Genomic DNA, 19,508 nt, shown 5'->3' with positions numbered 1-19,508 from the left:
AATCACATCTTTTAGTATGGTGAGAAGGAGAAAAAGTTCTCTTTGCCCACCTTCTACACACCAGGCATAGTTCTATAATCTTATACCACGTCCCTGACACTCCAGAAAACAGGTTTTTTTCTAAACCGAAAACCCCCAAACTTGTACCCTTTCTTACAGTCTGCAATTTTAAGTCATAAGAAAAACATTTTTGTGGTTATCAGTTAGGGAAACTAGGACCTTACAGAAGCACAATGCTGTGCCATCTTGTACCTGCACTGAATTTCAGGGCAAACAGGCTCAATGCATGCAAAACTGCAATGCATGCAATGCACATGTGTCAGCATAGCATAAGACTGATCTCTAGCCAGCCAGTGTTACAAGGATGTGAGCCAAATACTCAGTTTCAATCAATCAATCAATCAATCAATCAATTTATTTCTACAGTCCTTAGACCAGTCATACAAAAAGAAGTACACCTTTACAATATTCCAAGATTTTAAGATACATCAGTGACACATTAAAAGCAAATTAAAATTTAATCTAATATCAAACAGCTATATCTAACTAGCTACTTTAGAGTTTCCGCAATCTGAGTATCACCATACAGAAACTGGCTACGTGGTGGGTAATTTGGGGGTTTCTATCAGATAGAAGAAACTCGAGTCTAGCTTTTTCGGAAAGACCCAGAATTTGTTCAGTCAGCGGAGTGATTTTATTACGCGCCACCTTATAATACGGACATCTAAAAAACATGTGCTTTGTAGTCTCAACCTTCCTTAATGGGCAGGTACAAAGCCTTTCTGAGAAAGGAGTATTCTTGTATTTTCCTTCAAGTACAGCAGAAGGGAGGGCAGAGCACCTCGCCAGAGTAAAGGCTCTTCTAAAAATGCTCAGTTTAAACATCACCATCACAATGCAGTCAGGCTGAGTTCTAACGATAAGGAGGAAAAGTCCTCTCCATCCACTCTCTCCAGGCCATGAAGAACTTTCTGAACCTCTACCAGTTTGGTGTAGTAGTTAGGCACGCGGACTCTAATCTGGGAGAACCGGGTTTGATTCCCCAGTCCTCCACATGCAGCTGCTGGTGTGACCTTGGGTCAGTTACAAGTTCTTTCAGAGCTGTTCCTTCAAGAGCAGTTTCTGTCAGAGCTCTCTCAGCCCCACCTACCACACAGGGTGTCTGTTGTGGGGACAGGAAGGGAAAGGAGATTGTAAGCCACTCTGAGACTCCTTTGGGTAGTGAAGGGCGGGGGATAAATACAACCACCACCACCTCCTCCTCCTCCTCTCAAGCCCTACCTCTCAACTGTCTTTTGCTAATGCTTCAGACTCCACTCCTTCCCTGTGTCTTATTTACCAATTTGGGAAAGCATCTTGTACTCGGCCCACTTGGCCATTAAAGAGTAGTTTAAAAAAGCAGATCGGACACAAAAATGTAAAAATGTAACACATGTCGGTGACACTGAAGTTGACATGATTTATCTTTTTAAAAAATAAACAAACAAACAAGACACCCAAAAAGGGAGAGCATCTCAAAATTATGATTCATTTATACAACACTGGCTTCATATGCTTGTCATTACACAGTACCCAGTAATTTAATTGAAAGAGAAATAGATATAGATGTATGCATAGCTTGGAAGGAAATATTGATAAATGTGGAGGTGTTCTGGCAAGATTTATCTGTAAAAAAAATATATTGATGTGGAAATCCATTTCATTATGCAGAAGTGGCTGCGGAGAGGAGAGAGAGAGAGAGGGAGAGAAATTAGAGACTGAGACAGAGGTGAAAAAGGGACTTACTTCAGTTTGGGTTCCCGTCCTTCACTTGTGTACTGCCAGCAGATAAGCCCAATCAAGTCATGCACCTTGGCATTGGCGATAGTCACCACAGTCATGGGCTGCAGCTTGTCCTGGTTGGCGTGCAGCGGGAGGTAGACATCAATTTTTTTGGTGGCGGTTGTTCCAACATGGCCCTGTTGGTAGGAGAGAATTCAAGTTGTGTTTGAGCGACTGCCAAAACCAAATAAGCTATATTCCAACCCAGCACGGGACACTCGGACGTAGCACTGTAGCCGGGGCTGTTTGGCAAAGAATTGTGATGCTCTAGTGCAAAGAACAAAGTAGTTCCAAATTCAACAACAAGATAGTCTGTGTGACTTGTATGAATTATGTACATTTTCAACAATACCTCTCATTTTGCATAATTTATTCTACTTACGATAGTTTGGAGGAGAAGGGGATAAGCAAGGCAACAAAGAACCACTGATTGCCTTATTCAATAGCTCCTCTGGCTATGTATTCACTAGACTCTGCCCATCTGCTTCCAAACATCAACTTCATAATCACAGGGGCTAGAAACTTGGTTTAAAGGAGAAAAATAGATGCTACAATTCTCAGGAAACGGAATCCTGTATCCAGTACTGCAGCTTCCATGAAGTTGCAGTGGTTCCCCACTGAAAGGTTCTCCATTCTTGGCTTGCCTTAAGCTCCAGCCTGCACGGAAAAGGGGCAGGTCCCTACGCTGTGCCTGTTTTTATCCTCACTGGAGTTAAAAACAGCCTTCGCAATGGTGTGGCGTGGAGTTAACCCCTTTTTCTGTACTGTGGCTCTGTCTGATCCACACACACCTTGCTTTTTGCAGCTAAGTTACACATCAGAGGGTACGATTAAGATCCACAGCATCACATCTAGTTCAACAGAAGCATTCTGGGAAATGGACAGATGGACAAAGTTAAAGTTCCCTGAGTTAAGACCTGGAGATGATGTGGCAACCTTTTTTGCTTTATTTGAAGCCTCAGCACAGAATTACCACTTGCCAGACACTGAATGCACAGATGCGAATCCATCCTATCCAATGGGAGCTGCCACCAATCTTGGCTCCACTAGGAGCACATCCATACGGCAGTCATTTAGAAACATGTTTGTTGCATTGACAATTTCATGGTCATCCCACCCCAAATCAGTTGTACACTGTATCTAGTGTGTAAACTGCCTCTAAAAAATACATGGGCAAAAATATACACCAATGCACAGGAAACACTGGGAATGCAAATCAGACATCCATGATAAACCATGATTTGTACAACAAACTACGGTTAAAGTTTACCAGGTACAGGAAACACATAATGGTTTGTACACGATAAAACCCTGATTTGTCTGTTCAGAAATGGTTATTCGGAAGTCATAACTATTGGAGATCAAGCCATGGTTTATGGTGATGTCTGAACAGAATGTAACCCCTCCACCACCACCACACTTTTCTAAATGGGACCATTTGAGACTACTGGGCGGTGATGGCCCAACTCTTGCTGAAATTCATTCTTTTCTTGTGACAGAGGCTGAAATGCTCCTTGGAAAATCAAGCCACCATGTTGGATACATCCACCACACTACATACACTCAGATAACGCACTATGCACTAATCATTCCTCCCCCCCCCTCAATGTCTGGGCAGCAATGTCATCTTGATAACACACAGGGATTCCCCTAATGCAGCCCATTCTAAGATTCAAGGGAATCCCAGGTCCTACAGCACTAACCAGAATCCCTAATCCCTCACCAACCAGTAACAGGGCAGGGTAGGACACCAGGAAGCCTAATTCAGGGCTAATTTAAATAGGTTACTAGAGGGTGAGAAGATCTTAGCGGTGCTATTTTGCACTAACTCAGCACCACTTTTAAAATAGAGCTGCCATGCATGCAATCCTACTACATGTACAATCTTAGCACGCCAACGCAATGACCATCTGAGCTATGGATTTATGGTGTGCTAACAATGCATGCCTAGAGAGTGAGGGCCTATGTGAAAGACAATGCTGTGTGTATATAACCGCTCCACTGCTAAATTCTTCTCGACTGCCAGCATCAGGTAGCACTGGGTGTAAACTGAGCTATCCCACAAGCCGTCTTATTATTTAGGGATCAAGAAAATGTGCACTTCTTTTTGATTGTAGGAATTAAGTGTAGCTCTAATTTTAATCCTGAAGAAAACTGTGCCCTGGGCATCAAAAGTTTCGGAAACACCACTATTGGGAGACAACCTATATGGATTAACTGGATACTACTGGGTTGTATTGCAATCTCTTGAAGCAAAAAAAAAGAAAGAAAGAAAAAGAAAAAAAGTATCGATTCAGCACCAGGGAGATTAAGGCTTAATTAAAAAGTGAGAAACATAGCTGGCATAAAGATGCACAAAGTTTGTGTTGGGAGAGAAATGTTTAATCTAAAATGGATAAAGGTACTATTTTAAGCTACTCGTATTTTTAAACCACAGAGAGGTTTTAATGTTCCCAGCTTCCCCGCCACTGAAGCCACAGACTTTCCGGATTTACTTCGCCCCTGGCAGTTTCAACATGGTACGTCAATGCACAATGGCATTAATCTGGACCAAGCAGTCAGAGTCTGTGGGTCTGTAGCTTAAATAAACATATCATTTATTACATTGTTATCCTCCCCTCCCCTCCGGGAAGCTCAGGTAAGTAGACACGGTTCTCCCACCCTCCATTTTAAACCCACAACAAGCATCCTGTACTGTAGGTTAAGGTGGATGAAAGTGGCAGGCCTAAGATCACCAAGTGAACGTCAATACTGAGCAAGGATATGAACCCAAAGGTCTCCAGCCTGGCACTCTAAGCACTATACAGCAATCTTGATTGTTATTATTTCTACAGCATGACCCACACTCGTGGTGTTTTAGAGAATTTCACAGCCAGAAGAGACAAGCCCCTAGCCTCAAGGAGCTTACAATCTAAATTCTGACAGAGGGGAAGACAAGCAGGGAAACATGGGTAGGAACTAAAAGCAAGGGATGAAGTTGAATAAATAATAGCACTCACGTCTCCACCTTCCCCACAAAGGAGATGCATGAATTAACACTATATCAACAGTGAATCTCTCCCCCCACCACTGTTTCTGCCCCACCAAGGCCCAAGGACCCATTCCTTGCTCTCGCCGGGATGCCAAGGGAATACTGTAACCAGGAACAACAGATTTATGGTTCTTATTTATACCATCCGAATGCTGGGAAGGCTCAAGTGGAAATTGGGGCTTCACTGTTTTATCATCATTAATCTTTTCTATGGAAATACAACCAGAACAGGAATGGGGCCTGCTGAATTGCTGATGTGCATAAAGCGAAAGATCAGCAAAACTGAGCATTAAATGTTTAGCTTCTTACAATCTTCTGGTCATAAATGAAACAAAAGGGAGGGTTAAACAACAAGCCTCAGTCACTGTCAGGTCCAGAGAAGGGCTGAGCTGAGCTAAAACAGGACTTCGTGTTGGAAGGTGTTTGCATTCATCCCGGATGATGCACGTCATATCCAATCCTGATGCATCCCTGAGGGCAGGAGCTACAAAAGCAGGACCCAGAAGTACAACAGGCACAAGATTCTGCGGTGCTGACCAAGCCGTACGCAACCAGTTCAGAGGCTTCACAGTGTCTATCACCCACAGTGCCTAGTCTGCGGACAGTTCTGGGTTGTGAACACACTGTGCTAGAAGCCAAGCTAGACATTATGAAGGATATATGGCTGCTAGCCCTGGTTCCCCTCCCTGTGTCTGGCTCGACACAGCAAAAGAAAAGATATGAGGTGCCCTGGCGCTGCTTTCCTGCCCGCATTGTGTGTTTTCGTTACCAGATATTAGCAGGCAGATGTAGGGCTGCTGCTCTCACTAGCAGCCCTGCATGTAATGTCTACTTTTACCCTTGGTCTCAGCCTTGGAACGTGAAGATCCTGGCTCAAGCCCCGGGTTTCTCAAGAACTACCAGTATGCTGCCAATATTAAAAACCCCTGGCTCAAGCCCCGGGTTCCTCAAGAACTACCAGTATGCTGCCAATATTAAAAAAAAGAGGCAAACTTTATAAATATATTTAGTATAAAATGAGATGTGAAAGTCATTCAGGATTTTTTTGGGGTGGTGGGAGAAGAGCAGCCACCAGTCGGTGTTTCCTTCACCAATTAATCTGGTAGGCATAAAAGGGGCTATTAAAATAACACGTTCTTGATCTGTTACCTGTGGCACAGCTAATTTGTCCAAAAAAATTATTTTGGCTTGTCACCGGACGCTAAGTATTGGTCACATAGGTTGGGAAATAGAAACAGACAGACGGACAAATGAAGACTGAGATGAAATTGACAAAAAAAAAAAATCAGTCATTTTCCATGAATCACATATCCTGGTTCCATTTAAGTTTTTACTGTAGGAATTATTGGGTACCAGGGCCCCCCAATTCCTTTATTTCAAAGGAGCTTTGCAATAATTCATCCAGTGACATTCTTAACATACCTCTGTAAGCCAATTGTGGGGCAGGGGGGTCTTTTTCCTCTGCAGCAAAAAAAATGGAGCCCTTTTAAACTCTTAACTGTTCCTCCCAATGAAATCAATAAGCCTGTACATAACTTGCTCCTACCAATGGGACTCTGAAGTTTCAAAGTGCTTTGTTTTAGCTTTGCTATGCCCATCATTCTAATAGGCAAGTGGGTACCTTGAGCCTATCATGAAAACAGCAAAACCGGGTCACACAGAGAAAAGGCAGGCATGCTTACCTTATTTATTTAATTTACTTCAGTTATAGCCTGCCTTTCCCCACAATGGGGACCCAAAGTGGCCTACATTGTTCTCCTCTCTTTTATTTATTTTATCTTCACAACAACCCTGTGAGGCAGGTTAGGCAGAGAGTGTGATTGGCACAGGGTTCCACGTTCACTCAGCAAGCTTCCACGGCAGGGGGACTTGAACCTGGATCTCCTAGACACTAGTCCAACACTCGAACCACTACACTCTAACACTACTAATCTGGGGACTCTCCTGATCTTGCACACAAAATACGAAAGTTAACCAAAAGAGAGTGGCCTGATGAGGATTTTAAAAGGCGTGGAACCTTGAGACCAGTTGAGAGTCATTTAATGGGACGGGAAGAGAGGCAGAGAGGGAAATTGGTCTGCTCAGCATCTGCGAGCGTAAAGAATTATGGAAGGAGAGATCTGGGTACGCGTGTGAGAATTTCCAAATTATTTACTCCCCCCCCCCATGACTCCTTTCGGAGGTCGGTTTGCTCCACCTAACAGAAGACCTCACTGCTAGAGCTGCCAACAGGCCTGGGGGGGGGGGGAATGCCCTGTCCCTTCAGTAGAGGCTTTAATGTGTGGAAATGGGAAGCTGAAGTTTTTCATGGCATGGAGATAAATATCATCATCTGCTAAAGAACATCACATCAAGTCTCTGTTAAATTATTATTATTTAGGGACAGGGCATTTTTTTTAAGCTGCTGACAACCCTATTCAAGGCTGAGAACCTATTGGAAAGAAAAACAGAGCTCTCTGAATATGGCTGGTTTGTAATATATATATATAAAAGGAACACTGGCATTTGTGTGTGTGTGGGGGGTGGATGTCAGAATTTTAGGCTTGTCGTGGCTCTTCAACCAGTGACTGAGCAATCTCAGATAAGCAGCCCACCGTTTTGGGGACAGAGCTGGGATTTCTGCACACAGGTTAGCCCCCAACTCTGCCCATAAACTGCATATAACTACTACACCACCCAAGAAACACCAGCAGGCCGGAAAGGGCATCATGGCCCCTACAAAGGTTTATGGGTTAGGTTTTGCTCACTGGTCTAAGTAGGTAGGGGTCCTGGCCTTGCAAACTACTGACCTGCCTTCACCTTCACAGGAGTCAGTCCTGACAACTTTCATTGCTATATTTGTATACCACTCCAAAGCAGAACGCCTCTGGCAAACTTACTTCATGGAAGGCAGTCATACCCCACTGCATGCTTGGGTATATTAGTAAGCTGTGAGAAATGAATGCAGTACATAAAGGCTCCTCTTAACCTAAAGCTCACTCCATCATGCGGCAACTCGGGTCTCGAACTGCTGAACTGCTGACCTTCCACAGCCTGCAGTTCAGCGTCTTAACCACTTGAGCCACCGCAGCTCCAGCTCCTGCCAACCTAGCAGTTCGAAAGCAAGAAATTGCAAGTAGATAAATAGGTACCACTTCGGTGGGAAGGTAACAGCGTTCTGTGCACCTTGGTGTTTAGTCATGTCGGCCACATGACCACAGAAACGTCTTTGGACAGCGCTGGCTCTTCGGCTTTGAAACGGAGATGAGCACCGCAACCCTAGAGTCGGACTCGACTGGCTTTCAAGCAAGGGAACCTTTACCTTTACTAACCTAAAGCATCCACCCATATAAAAAGGTGACTGCTGCGTCTCTGCATGAACGGCCCTGCCCACTTCCTACTACCCTCTGTGGGGAAAACAGAGGGCCAACAGTCCTGCCACATCTCTGCAACAGGTACAATTGGATCACTCAATTACACAGCATAATGATCTGCCTTCAAAGAAGGCTGCCCAGAACAGTGACTCATGCAGAGATGCAGGGGGTGGCCTCCTTTGAGACTGGCTACAGTATACTTTTTCACACTCGGCAATGAGTATAAGAGTTTGATTTCCATAGAGGGAATCTAGTGTATATATGCATATAAAAAGTGAATTTGTTATAATATTTAGGGGTTAACACCCCCCTTCTCCCACCCCCAAGCAAGAGAACTGGAACTTGTTCAGAGACGTAAATACCCTCAAATTCCACTAAGATTATTTAAAGCACTGGAATGACTTTACCATGTACAGACTCATCCACCCTGCTATTGAGGCCCCCAAAGGGCGATGGCTTAAGACTGGGATAAAGATATCCAGCCTTGAGTTTCTGTGGCCTTCAGTAGGATTAGGCTGTTAATCTAACATTCCCAGGGTTCTATAATTACAAACCACTGGATTCGACAATGGCGACAGCAGCCAGGATCTGTTCCATCGGCCCCATGGAGCAATTTTAGGGACCTGCTATTCGGTCTTTGTACGAGGGGGAAAAAAATCAATTGGCATTAAAAATAAAACCGGGGATTTTGGCAGGGAAAGAACCAACATAAACTCCAACCATGCAATAAAAAGGAGGCCTTTAGAGATTTAATACTAACTCTTAATGAAAATCCACTGGAGAAGGTATTCATTCTCTGGTCTTCTTTCTATTACCCCAAAGATGTACCTCTTCAATAGGGATGTCAAAGATAATGCCGTTTGCTCCATTCTGCCAGTTTGGGGGCCAAGAAGCTGGAATATGGCAGTATAACCTTATTTACTGGGGACAGGTTCTGATTTTCTGGACCCTCTTGCAGGTCAATTGGTGCCCATAATTTTTTTTTTGGATGGGGGGGCTAAGGACAGCACATACTTGGAATGTAAAAGGCCCCACATTAAACCCCCGGCATTTCCTGAAATCAGGTTAACAGGTGTTAGGAAATGCACTTCTTTGCTTGATGCCCAGGAGAGCTGCTGCCAGTCAAGAGTACACAATACTGCAGTAAGGGGACTAACAATCTGAAGGTAAGTGCATATATTATGGGGAGGGGAAGGGTAAGAAGATACAAGAAGCCCCCTTCCTCTGCAACCCCAGGACACCTTATTCAGCCACCTCTCTGATGTCTGAGGCTTCAGCCCACGCTCTTTCAAGTACAGTTTTGCATCCATTAGGGCCAGTAACACAATATTTGGCTTAGATGAAAACTGAAATTCTCATGAATTCTCAATTCTCATGAATTCCCAATGTCTGTTGTCTGTGCTCCTTGGCAACTGAGTCACAAACAGCTTGGTGTATAAAAATTTGTTCCTGAACATGCTTGGATCCTTACCCCCCTAATCCCCCATACTGAAGTGGGCAAGTCAAGTCAAATTTTCCACTATTCAAAACCCAGAGGCACAATAACTTACTACCCTGGAGACCACTTTTAATGCTCGGCATAGCAGCAAAATAAAGCACACACATTTCCTGAAGCAGAGAAAAAAATATGATTAATTTGTTAATAATAATAATTTACTGCATCTTCCTATACAATAGAGTTCGGTGACTAAATGTTATATCACTTTAAGATTAGATGGCCTAATGATATACAATGCAAAAGATTTTACTGAATCGTTATTTAGTGAGTCATAAAAACCTCCTAAAAATTAATCTTTCAAACACATCCAGCTTATTCAAAGTTAGCATTTAATTAGATGGCCTTGGTGCAAATGAGCGTACTTCTTTATTTGCTCAATCAGTATATGTCTCTGTAGTAATTAGAATTAATTCAAGTCATTGACTCACCTCCTAACAAACAATGTAAAACATTAGACAAAATGGAAACAAATGGAGTTTGGGGGTGTTTTCTTCTTTCCTAAACACAAAGAACACAAAACCCCAATACAACTTCACCTCACTTTTAAAGGGCAGAGAGGAAGTATTTCATGTACTAGTTTCAGATCAGAAATGGAGTGGGAGGACAAAGAAGTTTTCAGCCAGGGATGTAAGCATCCAGATCCAGATACTGGTGGTGAAAGGTAATGTCAAGTCACATCTGACTTATGGTGACCCCATACGGCAGGGGCGTCAAACATAGGGCCCACAGGCCAGAACCGGCCTGTCCAAGGCTCTTACCTGGCTAGAGTTGCCAAGTCCTATCTTCACCCCCAGCGGGGGACTTGAGGGCAGTGTTCCCTCTAAGCTGAGTTAGTGTGAGCCAGCTCACAGTTTTTTAGCCTCCAGCTCACAGATTTTTGTCTTAGCTCAGGAAGGACGGCTCCAGAGCAAACTAATTAATGCAGTAGCCAAATCGCAGGCTCACAGCTTTAATGCCAGTTGCTCACAAAGTAGAATTTTTGCACACAAGAATCCACAGCTTAGAGGGAACATTGCTTGGGGAGGGGGGCGTTCCTGGAGGGGGTGGGGCATCTCCAATGTGCTGTCACATTGGGGACGTCCCCCTGCCCGCCCAACAGGGGTGCTGGCTCCCTGCAGGCTGTCCCCGCCCGTGACTCTGTGCTATTTGGAGAATCCTTGGGATCTCCACATTCCATCTGCTTCCATTCAGCTAGTGACTTCTGCATTCACTCAAACAATATTTTGCTCTTGTATCTGAACTAGGAAACTATGGTTTTGCACATGCTTGCAAATCAGGTTCGCAAACTTTTTGTGTGTGTTTTTGCATGTGTGTATGTGTGTGTGTGTCCATGCCTGAAAGTCATGGCAACCCCTGGCGACTCCTACTGGGGCACAGAGGACGTTCAGAGAAGTGGCTTGATAGCCTGCCTCTGCCTCCCGATCCTGGTATTCTTTGGAGGTCTCCCATCCAAATACTTGCCAGGCTTGGCCCTGATTAGCTTCCAAGATCTGACGAGATCGGGCTTGCCTGGGCTATCCAGGTCAGAGCTCAAATCATTTTTTTTTAAATTGGAAACTACCTCAGACAAATTTAGGAAGGATGCAATATAAATATTTTTATTTAATCAGAACAAATGCCCATGCATGTGGGGAGGCTGAGGAAGGAGCATGGAGCCCCTGGAGCCCTCAGACTCATTCCTGTACTAGAACCTGGGCATGGCGGCTCTGACTGAAGCTATTGCAGGAAAAATCCCCCCCCACACACACACAAACATGTAATACAATGCAGGAAGTGTTATCTACTTGCTTTAGCTTAATGGGCTAGTAAATATTTTCATCTTATTTGCAATGAAATAAATGTGCTCTTATATAGGTTTTTCATATGGAATCAGTGTTAGGTATTTATAGTCCTCTGCATGTCTACCTTGTACAGTTAGGCTTCCTTCCAAGAAAATGTGCACAGAATGGCAGCCTTTGAAGATGAGCAACTGTTATCAAGCAGGATAAAGTGATTGTGGGGGGAACAGTCTGTGGTACTCTCTGAGATCCAGGAGTCATTAATCTGTTTCTGGGATCAGAGTGGCCCTTTCCCTTTGCCTTGCTTGCACTGGGAGCCAGAAAGATTTGTGTTTACTTGCATCTCCAGTTGTCTAACTCGCGTCTATTCTGAGCCAGCTGTACTTTTTTTCCTAATAGAATAATCAAATTATTTTATATTAGTTCTAATGTTGGGGGGGGGGGACAGATCTATTGCCACATTTGACATAGGGGATTTCCCAGTTACTATGAAAACAGGTGAAAATTATAGGTAGCTATACTAATCCTGTCCTGACCTGGATGACCCAGGCTAGCTCGATCTCATCAGATCTTGAAAGCTAAGCATGGTCAGCCCTGTTTAGTACTTGAATGGGAGACCACCAAGGAAGTCCCATGTTGCTACATAGAGGCAGGGAATGACAAACGACTTCTGTTAGTCTTTTGCCTCGAGAACCCTACAGGGTCGCCATAAGGCAACTACGACTCGATGGCACTGTGTACCACCACCATGCTAGTCCCAACCTGGGTAGCCCAGGCTAGCCTGATTACATTAGATCTCAGAAGTCAAGCAGGGTTGGCCCTGATTAGTATTTGGATGGGAGACTGCTGAGGAAGTCTAGGGTTGCTACACAGAGGCAGGTAATGATAAACCAACTTTGATTGTCTCTTGACTGCCTGCTGTTATCTCCAAATGAATCACATGGATACTTCCAACCAGCCGCCAGTAGAACTACCTGCCTCTTCGTCAAGCTGGTCTAGCATTTAATCCCAATGTAGAGACACAGCAGAATTCACCCACTCTTGAATTAATTCGGCCTCAGATAAGGTTGCCTACTGTCTCCCTGCATGAGTTTCTGCTTCTGAGCTCCCCCACCCCTTCCAGTAAGGCAGAACACCCAGAACAGTGACTTTTAGGGTGGTTGATTTTTGCTCTGTTTTTATGGCAATCCAATAGTTTGTTGTTACATTCTTCAGCAAACTGTGGTTTGTGCTCATCCAGGATTCTAAAGCGCTGGTTCGAAAAGTGAGGAAACCATAGCTTGTAGCTCAGATGGTAGTCTTTTGTTGTTGTTGTTTTAAAAGAGGGAAAGGGGGTTCATTTATATTTTCTTCTATCTTTGATCCCATGGAACAGAAGACCATACCAAAGCAACATGATGCATTTTTTCTCCAACACAGAACACAAATATGTCAGAGACAAGGCCAGGCAGAAGTCTTTAATGATCAAGCCATGTGTGAAAAGAAGAGGGATGGGAGCATGTGCCCAAGGACAGCCTTTTTCATGTAACAGCAAATCGTAGCATTGTTATGCCTGAACCATACCTGTTGGCACTCTGATTGCTCCTAAATGTAAAAGTTACACACCTCAGAGTCACTGGTTCTGGACACGCTTCCTGACCAGAAGGAGGATCAATGTCAGAATCAAGAATTCATGTCGAGAAGCAACAGGCCGCTTTCTCTGAGAGGAGGATAATTCGGCTATGTGTCTGTACTAGGAGTGAATGAGTAATCTAATCTCACCTGACGCAGACCGAGGTACGTCTTGAGGAGGCTGATTGGAAAAGGACTCATGCACCCTCTAGAAGGGCTCATGCACCCTCTGAAAGGGCCACCTCCCTCTGGAAGTGGTACTTTGCACTCATGAACCATGGACTACTATACCGATTTCTCGTGGCATCCATGAGGTTCTCTTACAGCATGCCGTTTGGGCCTTACCATGATGAAGGGCAAAAGTCGTACAAAGCAGCCACGCCACATCGCAGTGATCTGGAGGGCAAAACACAGCACTGCCCACAGCTCTCCCTTTATTTCTCTGATTCGCACATAGGGTTGCACCATAAAATCCCATTAACATTCTCACTTAATTTATCTCATTTGTGCTGTCACCATTCATAAAAATTTAACCCAGTAATTTCCTGTTATGCAAAGCATAACATAGTATGAATATTTAAATTCAATGTAAATAAAGCCCCCATTACATTTTGGTATTCTAAATTGTTGCCTTCACTTAGTGGCATCCCCCTTCCACCACCCCACACTATTTTTCAATTAGAAGCCCAGATGTTTCAGAGGCTCCAGTAGGCAACAGCGCTTATGAGAAATGCTTTATCTGCATTGCGATGATGACTACAACATCAGCTCCAGGCTGCATTAACATACTCATGTTTTATTCTGAGCCCCCCCCCAATGCTCCAGTTAATTATTATACCACATCAGGCAGAGTAATAGCGCCCCCCGAGCAGGATGCTGTCCTTAGCAACTTCAGCCTGAGCCACTGCTACACACTCCTCAAACAATGGGACAAAATTGGAGCATCCACAGCAAAAGACTAACTGCCACAGCCTTGGCAAGCCTAAGCAATCCAATAACTAATGCACACAAAAGCGTTTGTGGGCACCCATCAGCACGCACACACGCACACACAAACAGTGTGTGCACACACATACCTCTACTCATTCTAGTCACATTGCAGACTGAGTGCCTGAAACCTCAGAAAGATACTAGGTAATATTGACAAGTTAATCCAAAGAAATTGTTAGAATTCTCAGGCGTGTGTCTGACAAACAGGGAACACGTACCAGTGATTGCCAGCATTCACAAAACATACTTTTGTCAGCATTAACACAGGAAGGTCATAATCAGTCAAATTTCACACATTCCTTGTTGGGTGCATATAAGTGTATGGTTATGATTTACCCAGGTGAGAGTGTGTGGGGCTATATATGTTTTATGTGTGTGTATATGTAAATATCTCTGGTTGTTGTGTCTCCCTTTCCCCCTTAATCTGGCATTAAATGGCTCGGGAAGAGGCATAAGAGAACGGGGGGGGGGAGAAATCAGCCAAATTTTATGATGGCTATGGCTTACACTGAGCCTGGCACTTGGGGGGGGGAATCTACATTCTAGCCCTGCGTTACATAGATAAAGACCTGGAGCGGCAGGGTGGGGGAACTATCTCACATGCATTCTTGATAGTGATACGAAGATGATCTTTAATTTGTGCAGACGGTTCACCGAGGGAAACCCTATTCTGCTCTCAACAAGGGCAAAGGGATAATTTACTTACAATAATTATTTATACATTAAATTGCATATTGTATAATAATCTCGTTCCTCCAAGGGGCTCAAGCCAGCGCATATGGTACCGCAACTTTATCTTCACAGGAAACTGCACAAGGTTCATGAGGGCTGAGGAACCATGCCTAGTTAATGGATACTGGGGGATGAGCAGGGATTCAAATTCAGGTTCCCCCCATTCCAAGTCCAAAACTCTCTAAGCCTTACACCATCTTTACACGATGACACCCCCACATAAGAAATCGTAACTTCAAAAGGGCAAAAAACAAACACGCACTGAGGCGTACACCAAAAATAACCATCCCCCTACAATTAAAAAGCAAACAATTCACAATAAACATTATATGTATGTTTAGAAATCTGCTACACAATCCTTTAATTAACAGACGCTGTTAAAAAACAAAACAAACCACAGAGATGTTTGAGCACACATCCCTGGTTTGAAAACAGGCCCCAGATTTCGCTACTTGGCTGCCAGATACCAGACAGCTTAAGTTCCTTGAGGACATTCACCAACCTTTGCCGGAACATTTTTAATACATCACCGTGTCACTTTTTAATGCGCCACAATCTATTAACCACATGGCAAACTAACGGGGATTTTTAAAATATAGGCATTATAGCTTTGTGCCCGTGATTAATTAAATAAATAGCCTGCCTTTCACAAATCATCCTTCTAATTAGTCTAAACCAGACACTCTGCATTTTCCCTGGCACCGCTGCCATCTGAAGCTCGCAGAAGGGCACGAGCACTCCCGAACTCGCCCGGAATCCGAGTGCTCCTCCGCTCACTGTCGCCACACAAGCCACGGCTGGCACCGTACCTCGCAGCCCCCTCAGGCAGAGGTAGAGTCTTCACAGGTGCTGCAGTCAGCTGGAATTTGACTCCAGCTGCTTGCAAAAGATGTTCGCTTTAATTACGGTCCCTGATCCTGGAGGAGAGGATGGGGATAACAAAGGAAGCAGCTGAGTGCCAACAATCTAGGGGGAAAAAAAAAAAATTTAAAGGCTTAAGAAGGACAAGCCAAGAAGTTTCCTCTATGCAACTGAAGGTCTTTGCCTATTCAAGCAATCTGACCAGCTCACCTGCGATAATCTGCTGCCTACAGAGCAACCAGGCCTTGTAATTTCTGGCTCAACTGACTGTCTTTGTTTTCCCTGTGTGCACCTACTGTGATAGCAACTACTAACAATGGTTACAATCAACATTGCAGGCCACAGTAGCAGCCAGTTTTTTGTTTTTATCGGAGTCATATTTTTAAACGCTTCTTGTTTGTCCCAAGCTGTAGGAACAGAAAGAGAGAGAGGAACTGAAATTAAGCGCAAAGGCAAGCGATGTACTAGAGATGAGGAATGGATACATCCACCCAGACCCATCCTACTCCCCAATGATGACCCAACCTGGATTGAGATGTCATTGCTTCCAAATGATGCCACACAGATGGTGTCAGGAGCACAGAGGGCAGTCTGGCGGCAGCAGCAAGACACAGGCAGACCCCTGGCAAGAATAAAATGACCATGAGCAGAGGGGGCTTTAGAACAGATGAGGCAAAAGGGCAGAGAAGGGGGTATCACTACTGGCCAGGGAAGCGATATAAAACCTCCTGTTTGGTTTATTCGGTTGGGATGTCATCTTGGATTTTCTGGAATAATAAGAGACATATAATGTTTATGCTCATTAGAATTAGAAAATGAGCAATAAATATGATGTTACTTTTGATATATTTTTTTAAAAAAGAATAATCTGTTGCAGCATATTCCTGGGGTACCAGATGTTGAACACATGTTCACACGAATCTACCTTACACCAAGTCAGACCACTGGTCTACCTCTGACTGGCCGCAGCTCTTCTAGGGTCACAAGTAGCTCACATCACCTCTTACAGTGTTGACCTATTATTACCAAGTCCCTTCAGCTGGAGATTGCGGGGATTGAACCTGGGTCCTTGTGCAACCAAAGCAGATGCTCTATCACTTAGCCATGGCTCCTCCCTATTGGGGACTAAACAAGGAAAGGCCTTCTTGGAAGCACTACTTGTTGATTACAGGATGCTGGACTACACAGACACTTCTATGATCCAACTAAGGTGTTTTTTTCTGGAGGGGGGGTTTAGAGTTCTAATGAAACAACTGCAGGAGAAAGAGAGAGGAATTGAAAAGGGAGCAGGAATTTGTCTCTCTAGCAGCCTGCATCCAGTCAAACCCAAGAACAGGGACCGTTAGGAACCCACATTTCCCTTGGAGGGGGGAACAATGTTGTTAGTCCCTTAGACCACTCCTGTGCTCTTTAATGGAGGAATCATCTTCCTCACCCCAATCAAAGAGCCAAATATCTGAAACCCTTGTGCAAGATCTGCTTCTGAGGGAAGCCAGTGGCCCCAGTGAGAAAGGTGCCCACCCCCAGAGAGCAGATGTCTGCCTGTAACCTGTTGGTAGGTCCCTAACTGGTGTTACCTCAGATTACATTTACCAACATGTTGGGATGCTAACATCATCATGCTCCAGATGTAACCAAAACCTCACATGACCTGTTGCCATGGGAACAAGCCTGGGCCGAACCTCAGGTTTACAAGCTCATTCCTCCCCTTCCCCAGAAACAATCTTAACTAAAGGCCTGCTTCTCTGCCCTACATGCCATGATTTCAATGTCGGATGCAATACTGACAGGGAATCCAGACGAGGGAAAACTATAGTTTGAGGTCGGACACAAGCAGAAATCTTCAGTTCATGTGCAAGGGAGGAGGCAGCCTGCGAGCCTGAGGCTCTCACAGGCTCCCTCACATACGGCACAGCAAGGTCTGATGTGAGGGCTGAACCAGGCGATTGTCTCTGTACTATACACATCACTTGGGCTCCTCCACTTAATGAAAAATGGGACAATGTGGTTTAATAGTTACAGCACAAGACAACACAGCTTTGCCAACATGACAGCATGGCACAGGCCTGCACAGCTTGTAACCTCCTAGCTTGAACGCTGCTCACCAATCTCACCTTGAGGCCTACCTGGTGCCTTCCGACTCCTCTGTCTACCACTGCAAGATCCCTCCGTGTGATGCTTTTCAAAACTTTCTACCTTCAGGAGATGTTTTCCTACGACGAGTCACCTGCCATCAAACCTCAGTGCCTGCCGAAAATCCCAGGGCACGCTCCAGGATACACACTCTTTACATCAGGCACTGGCTAAGCCTGCAAGCGTCAGAAGCCACTAAGACATTTACCAAGCTCCTGCTGGACTGCCATACGCAGCTGGCAGCCCACTAGTGGTCCAGGACTTTTGACACCCAGCTTTTCTGTACCACTATGGAAGCCTCCCAGTACAGGAACTCACTAGGCCTGCTCTCTGATGCATGTCAGCACCACCACTGCAGCGGGCCAGAGAGTGGCACTGCAGCTACCAGCTCAGTGAGGCTCAGGTGACAGGCCAACAAAACTCTGCCTGGGCTTTTAAAGCTAACTGGCCTGGTGGCTCATTCTGATTGAGCCTCCAGATTTCCCGTGGATCTGCTCGACTGCTTCCTGGCCCATCTACCAGCTTGCACACAGACTGCTAGCCTTGATACTTACAACCCAAACAGGCCCAGCATATCCCATACAAGAGATTCATATTCTCCCAACAGGGGAACAGAATGTACATCTTCCTGCTCTGAGTAAGATCAGGAGAGGAATAAGTCATTTGCATTTCCTTTCCCTCCATCCACTTATAGGACTTGGCTCTTGAAATGAAGCTTTCATGCCTGCTACACTACAACATGCACACTATTCCCAGCCTGGCACAGGTCTAGTTTTGGCCAGTGCTTGGAGGGGAGACTGGCCAAGAACCCCATTTATGCCACCTTGAGTCCCACAAAGGAGAGGTAAGTGCCATACAATATAACTTTCTTCGTATGATGAACAATGGTAGTCTTTTTTTCTGCTGCGGATACATAGACAGAGCAGGCAACATACACAGTGGCCTCCTGTATTGGTCCTTGTATTTGAGTAGTGCTCATGGAGCTGAAGCCCCTCTTCAGCAAATGATAAACATGGTAAAATGTAACATATAAATACATCCTTAAAATAGTGCAATATTGATGAACAGTTTGCTTGAGAGCCTCAGAAAAGAGAGTCAAGGCTCCACCTGTGAAGCATGGCTGCACATGGACTTGAGGAGACTGTTCACAACCAGCTCAGACCCTCCCTTCCACATCTTATCGGTAACTATTCTGATCCCCCTCTTAGGCACACTGGTCTACACCTTCTTCTGCTGGAAACAGCTGGCACAAGAGGCGCCCGGGAAAGGGCGGGCACTGGAAAGAGAGCCTTGGCTAGATCTCTCTGGCCTACCAGACTTGCAGCGAATGAGCTTGGAACAGGAAAAATACACTGTACAAAGAGCTAGGGAGTCTTATCCTGGGATCCTATAGGGACTACTCTGTACCATGCTCTCCATGCTCACAGGATACAGAATTGGGGCCTCTGTTTTTATGAGTGGAACTCTGTCTTAGCTCTCTTGCTTGATGACACAGCACCACCAAGCTAACTGATTTTCCCTTGCCCTCTTTCTGGATGGAAAATATTTTACTGCATTTCCCAAAATGGGGTTCAATCTATCATAAGACTCGAAGATGCAGGTTTGTCACTGCCTGCGTTTGAAAAATGTGATGTTTAAGCTCCCTGTTATTTGGCCCAGGGAGTGGAAAAATTGCTTTCCAGGGCTGTGCCTGGGACGTT

The 19,508-nt window shown here is 44.8% G+C and overlaps 1 protein-coding gene across 3 annotated transcripts in view; it reads right to left on the bottom strand.

Moving 5' to 3' along the window:
* The window catches only part of LOC107122931 (target of rapamycin complex 2 subunit MAPKAP1-like), a 115,014-nt gene that overhangs the window by 18,623 nt on the left and 76,883 nt on the right, over window positions 1-19,508 (bottom strand). For all 3 annotated transcript variants that reach the window (XM_015426066.1, XM_015426068.1, XM_015426069.1), the window contains one exon: window positions 1,786-1,958. In XM_015426066.1, the coding sequence (XP_015281552.1) occupies window positions 1,786-1,958 (173 nt within the window). The remainder of the gene's footprint in view (window positions 1-1,785; window positions 1,959-19,508) is intronic.

The sequence above is a fragment of the Gekko japonicus genome, unplaced genomic scaffold (genome assembly GCF_001447785.1).
Source record: "Gekko japonicus isolate JY-2015 unplaced genomic scaffold, Gekko_japonicus_V1.1 scaffold22, whole genome shotgun sequence".
In the NCBI taxonomy this organism is placed as follows: Eukaryota; Metazoa; Chordata; class Lepidosauria; order Squamata; family Gekkonidae; genus Gekko; species Gekko japonicus.
The sequence above is the reverse complement of the archived record's forward strand: the minus strand, read 5'-3'. Positions and strand labels throughout refer to the sequence as shown.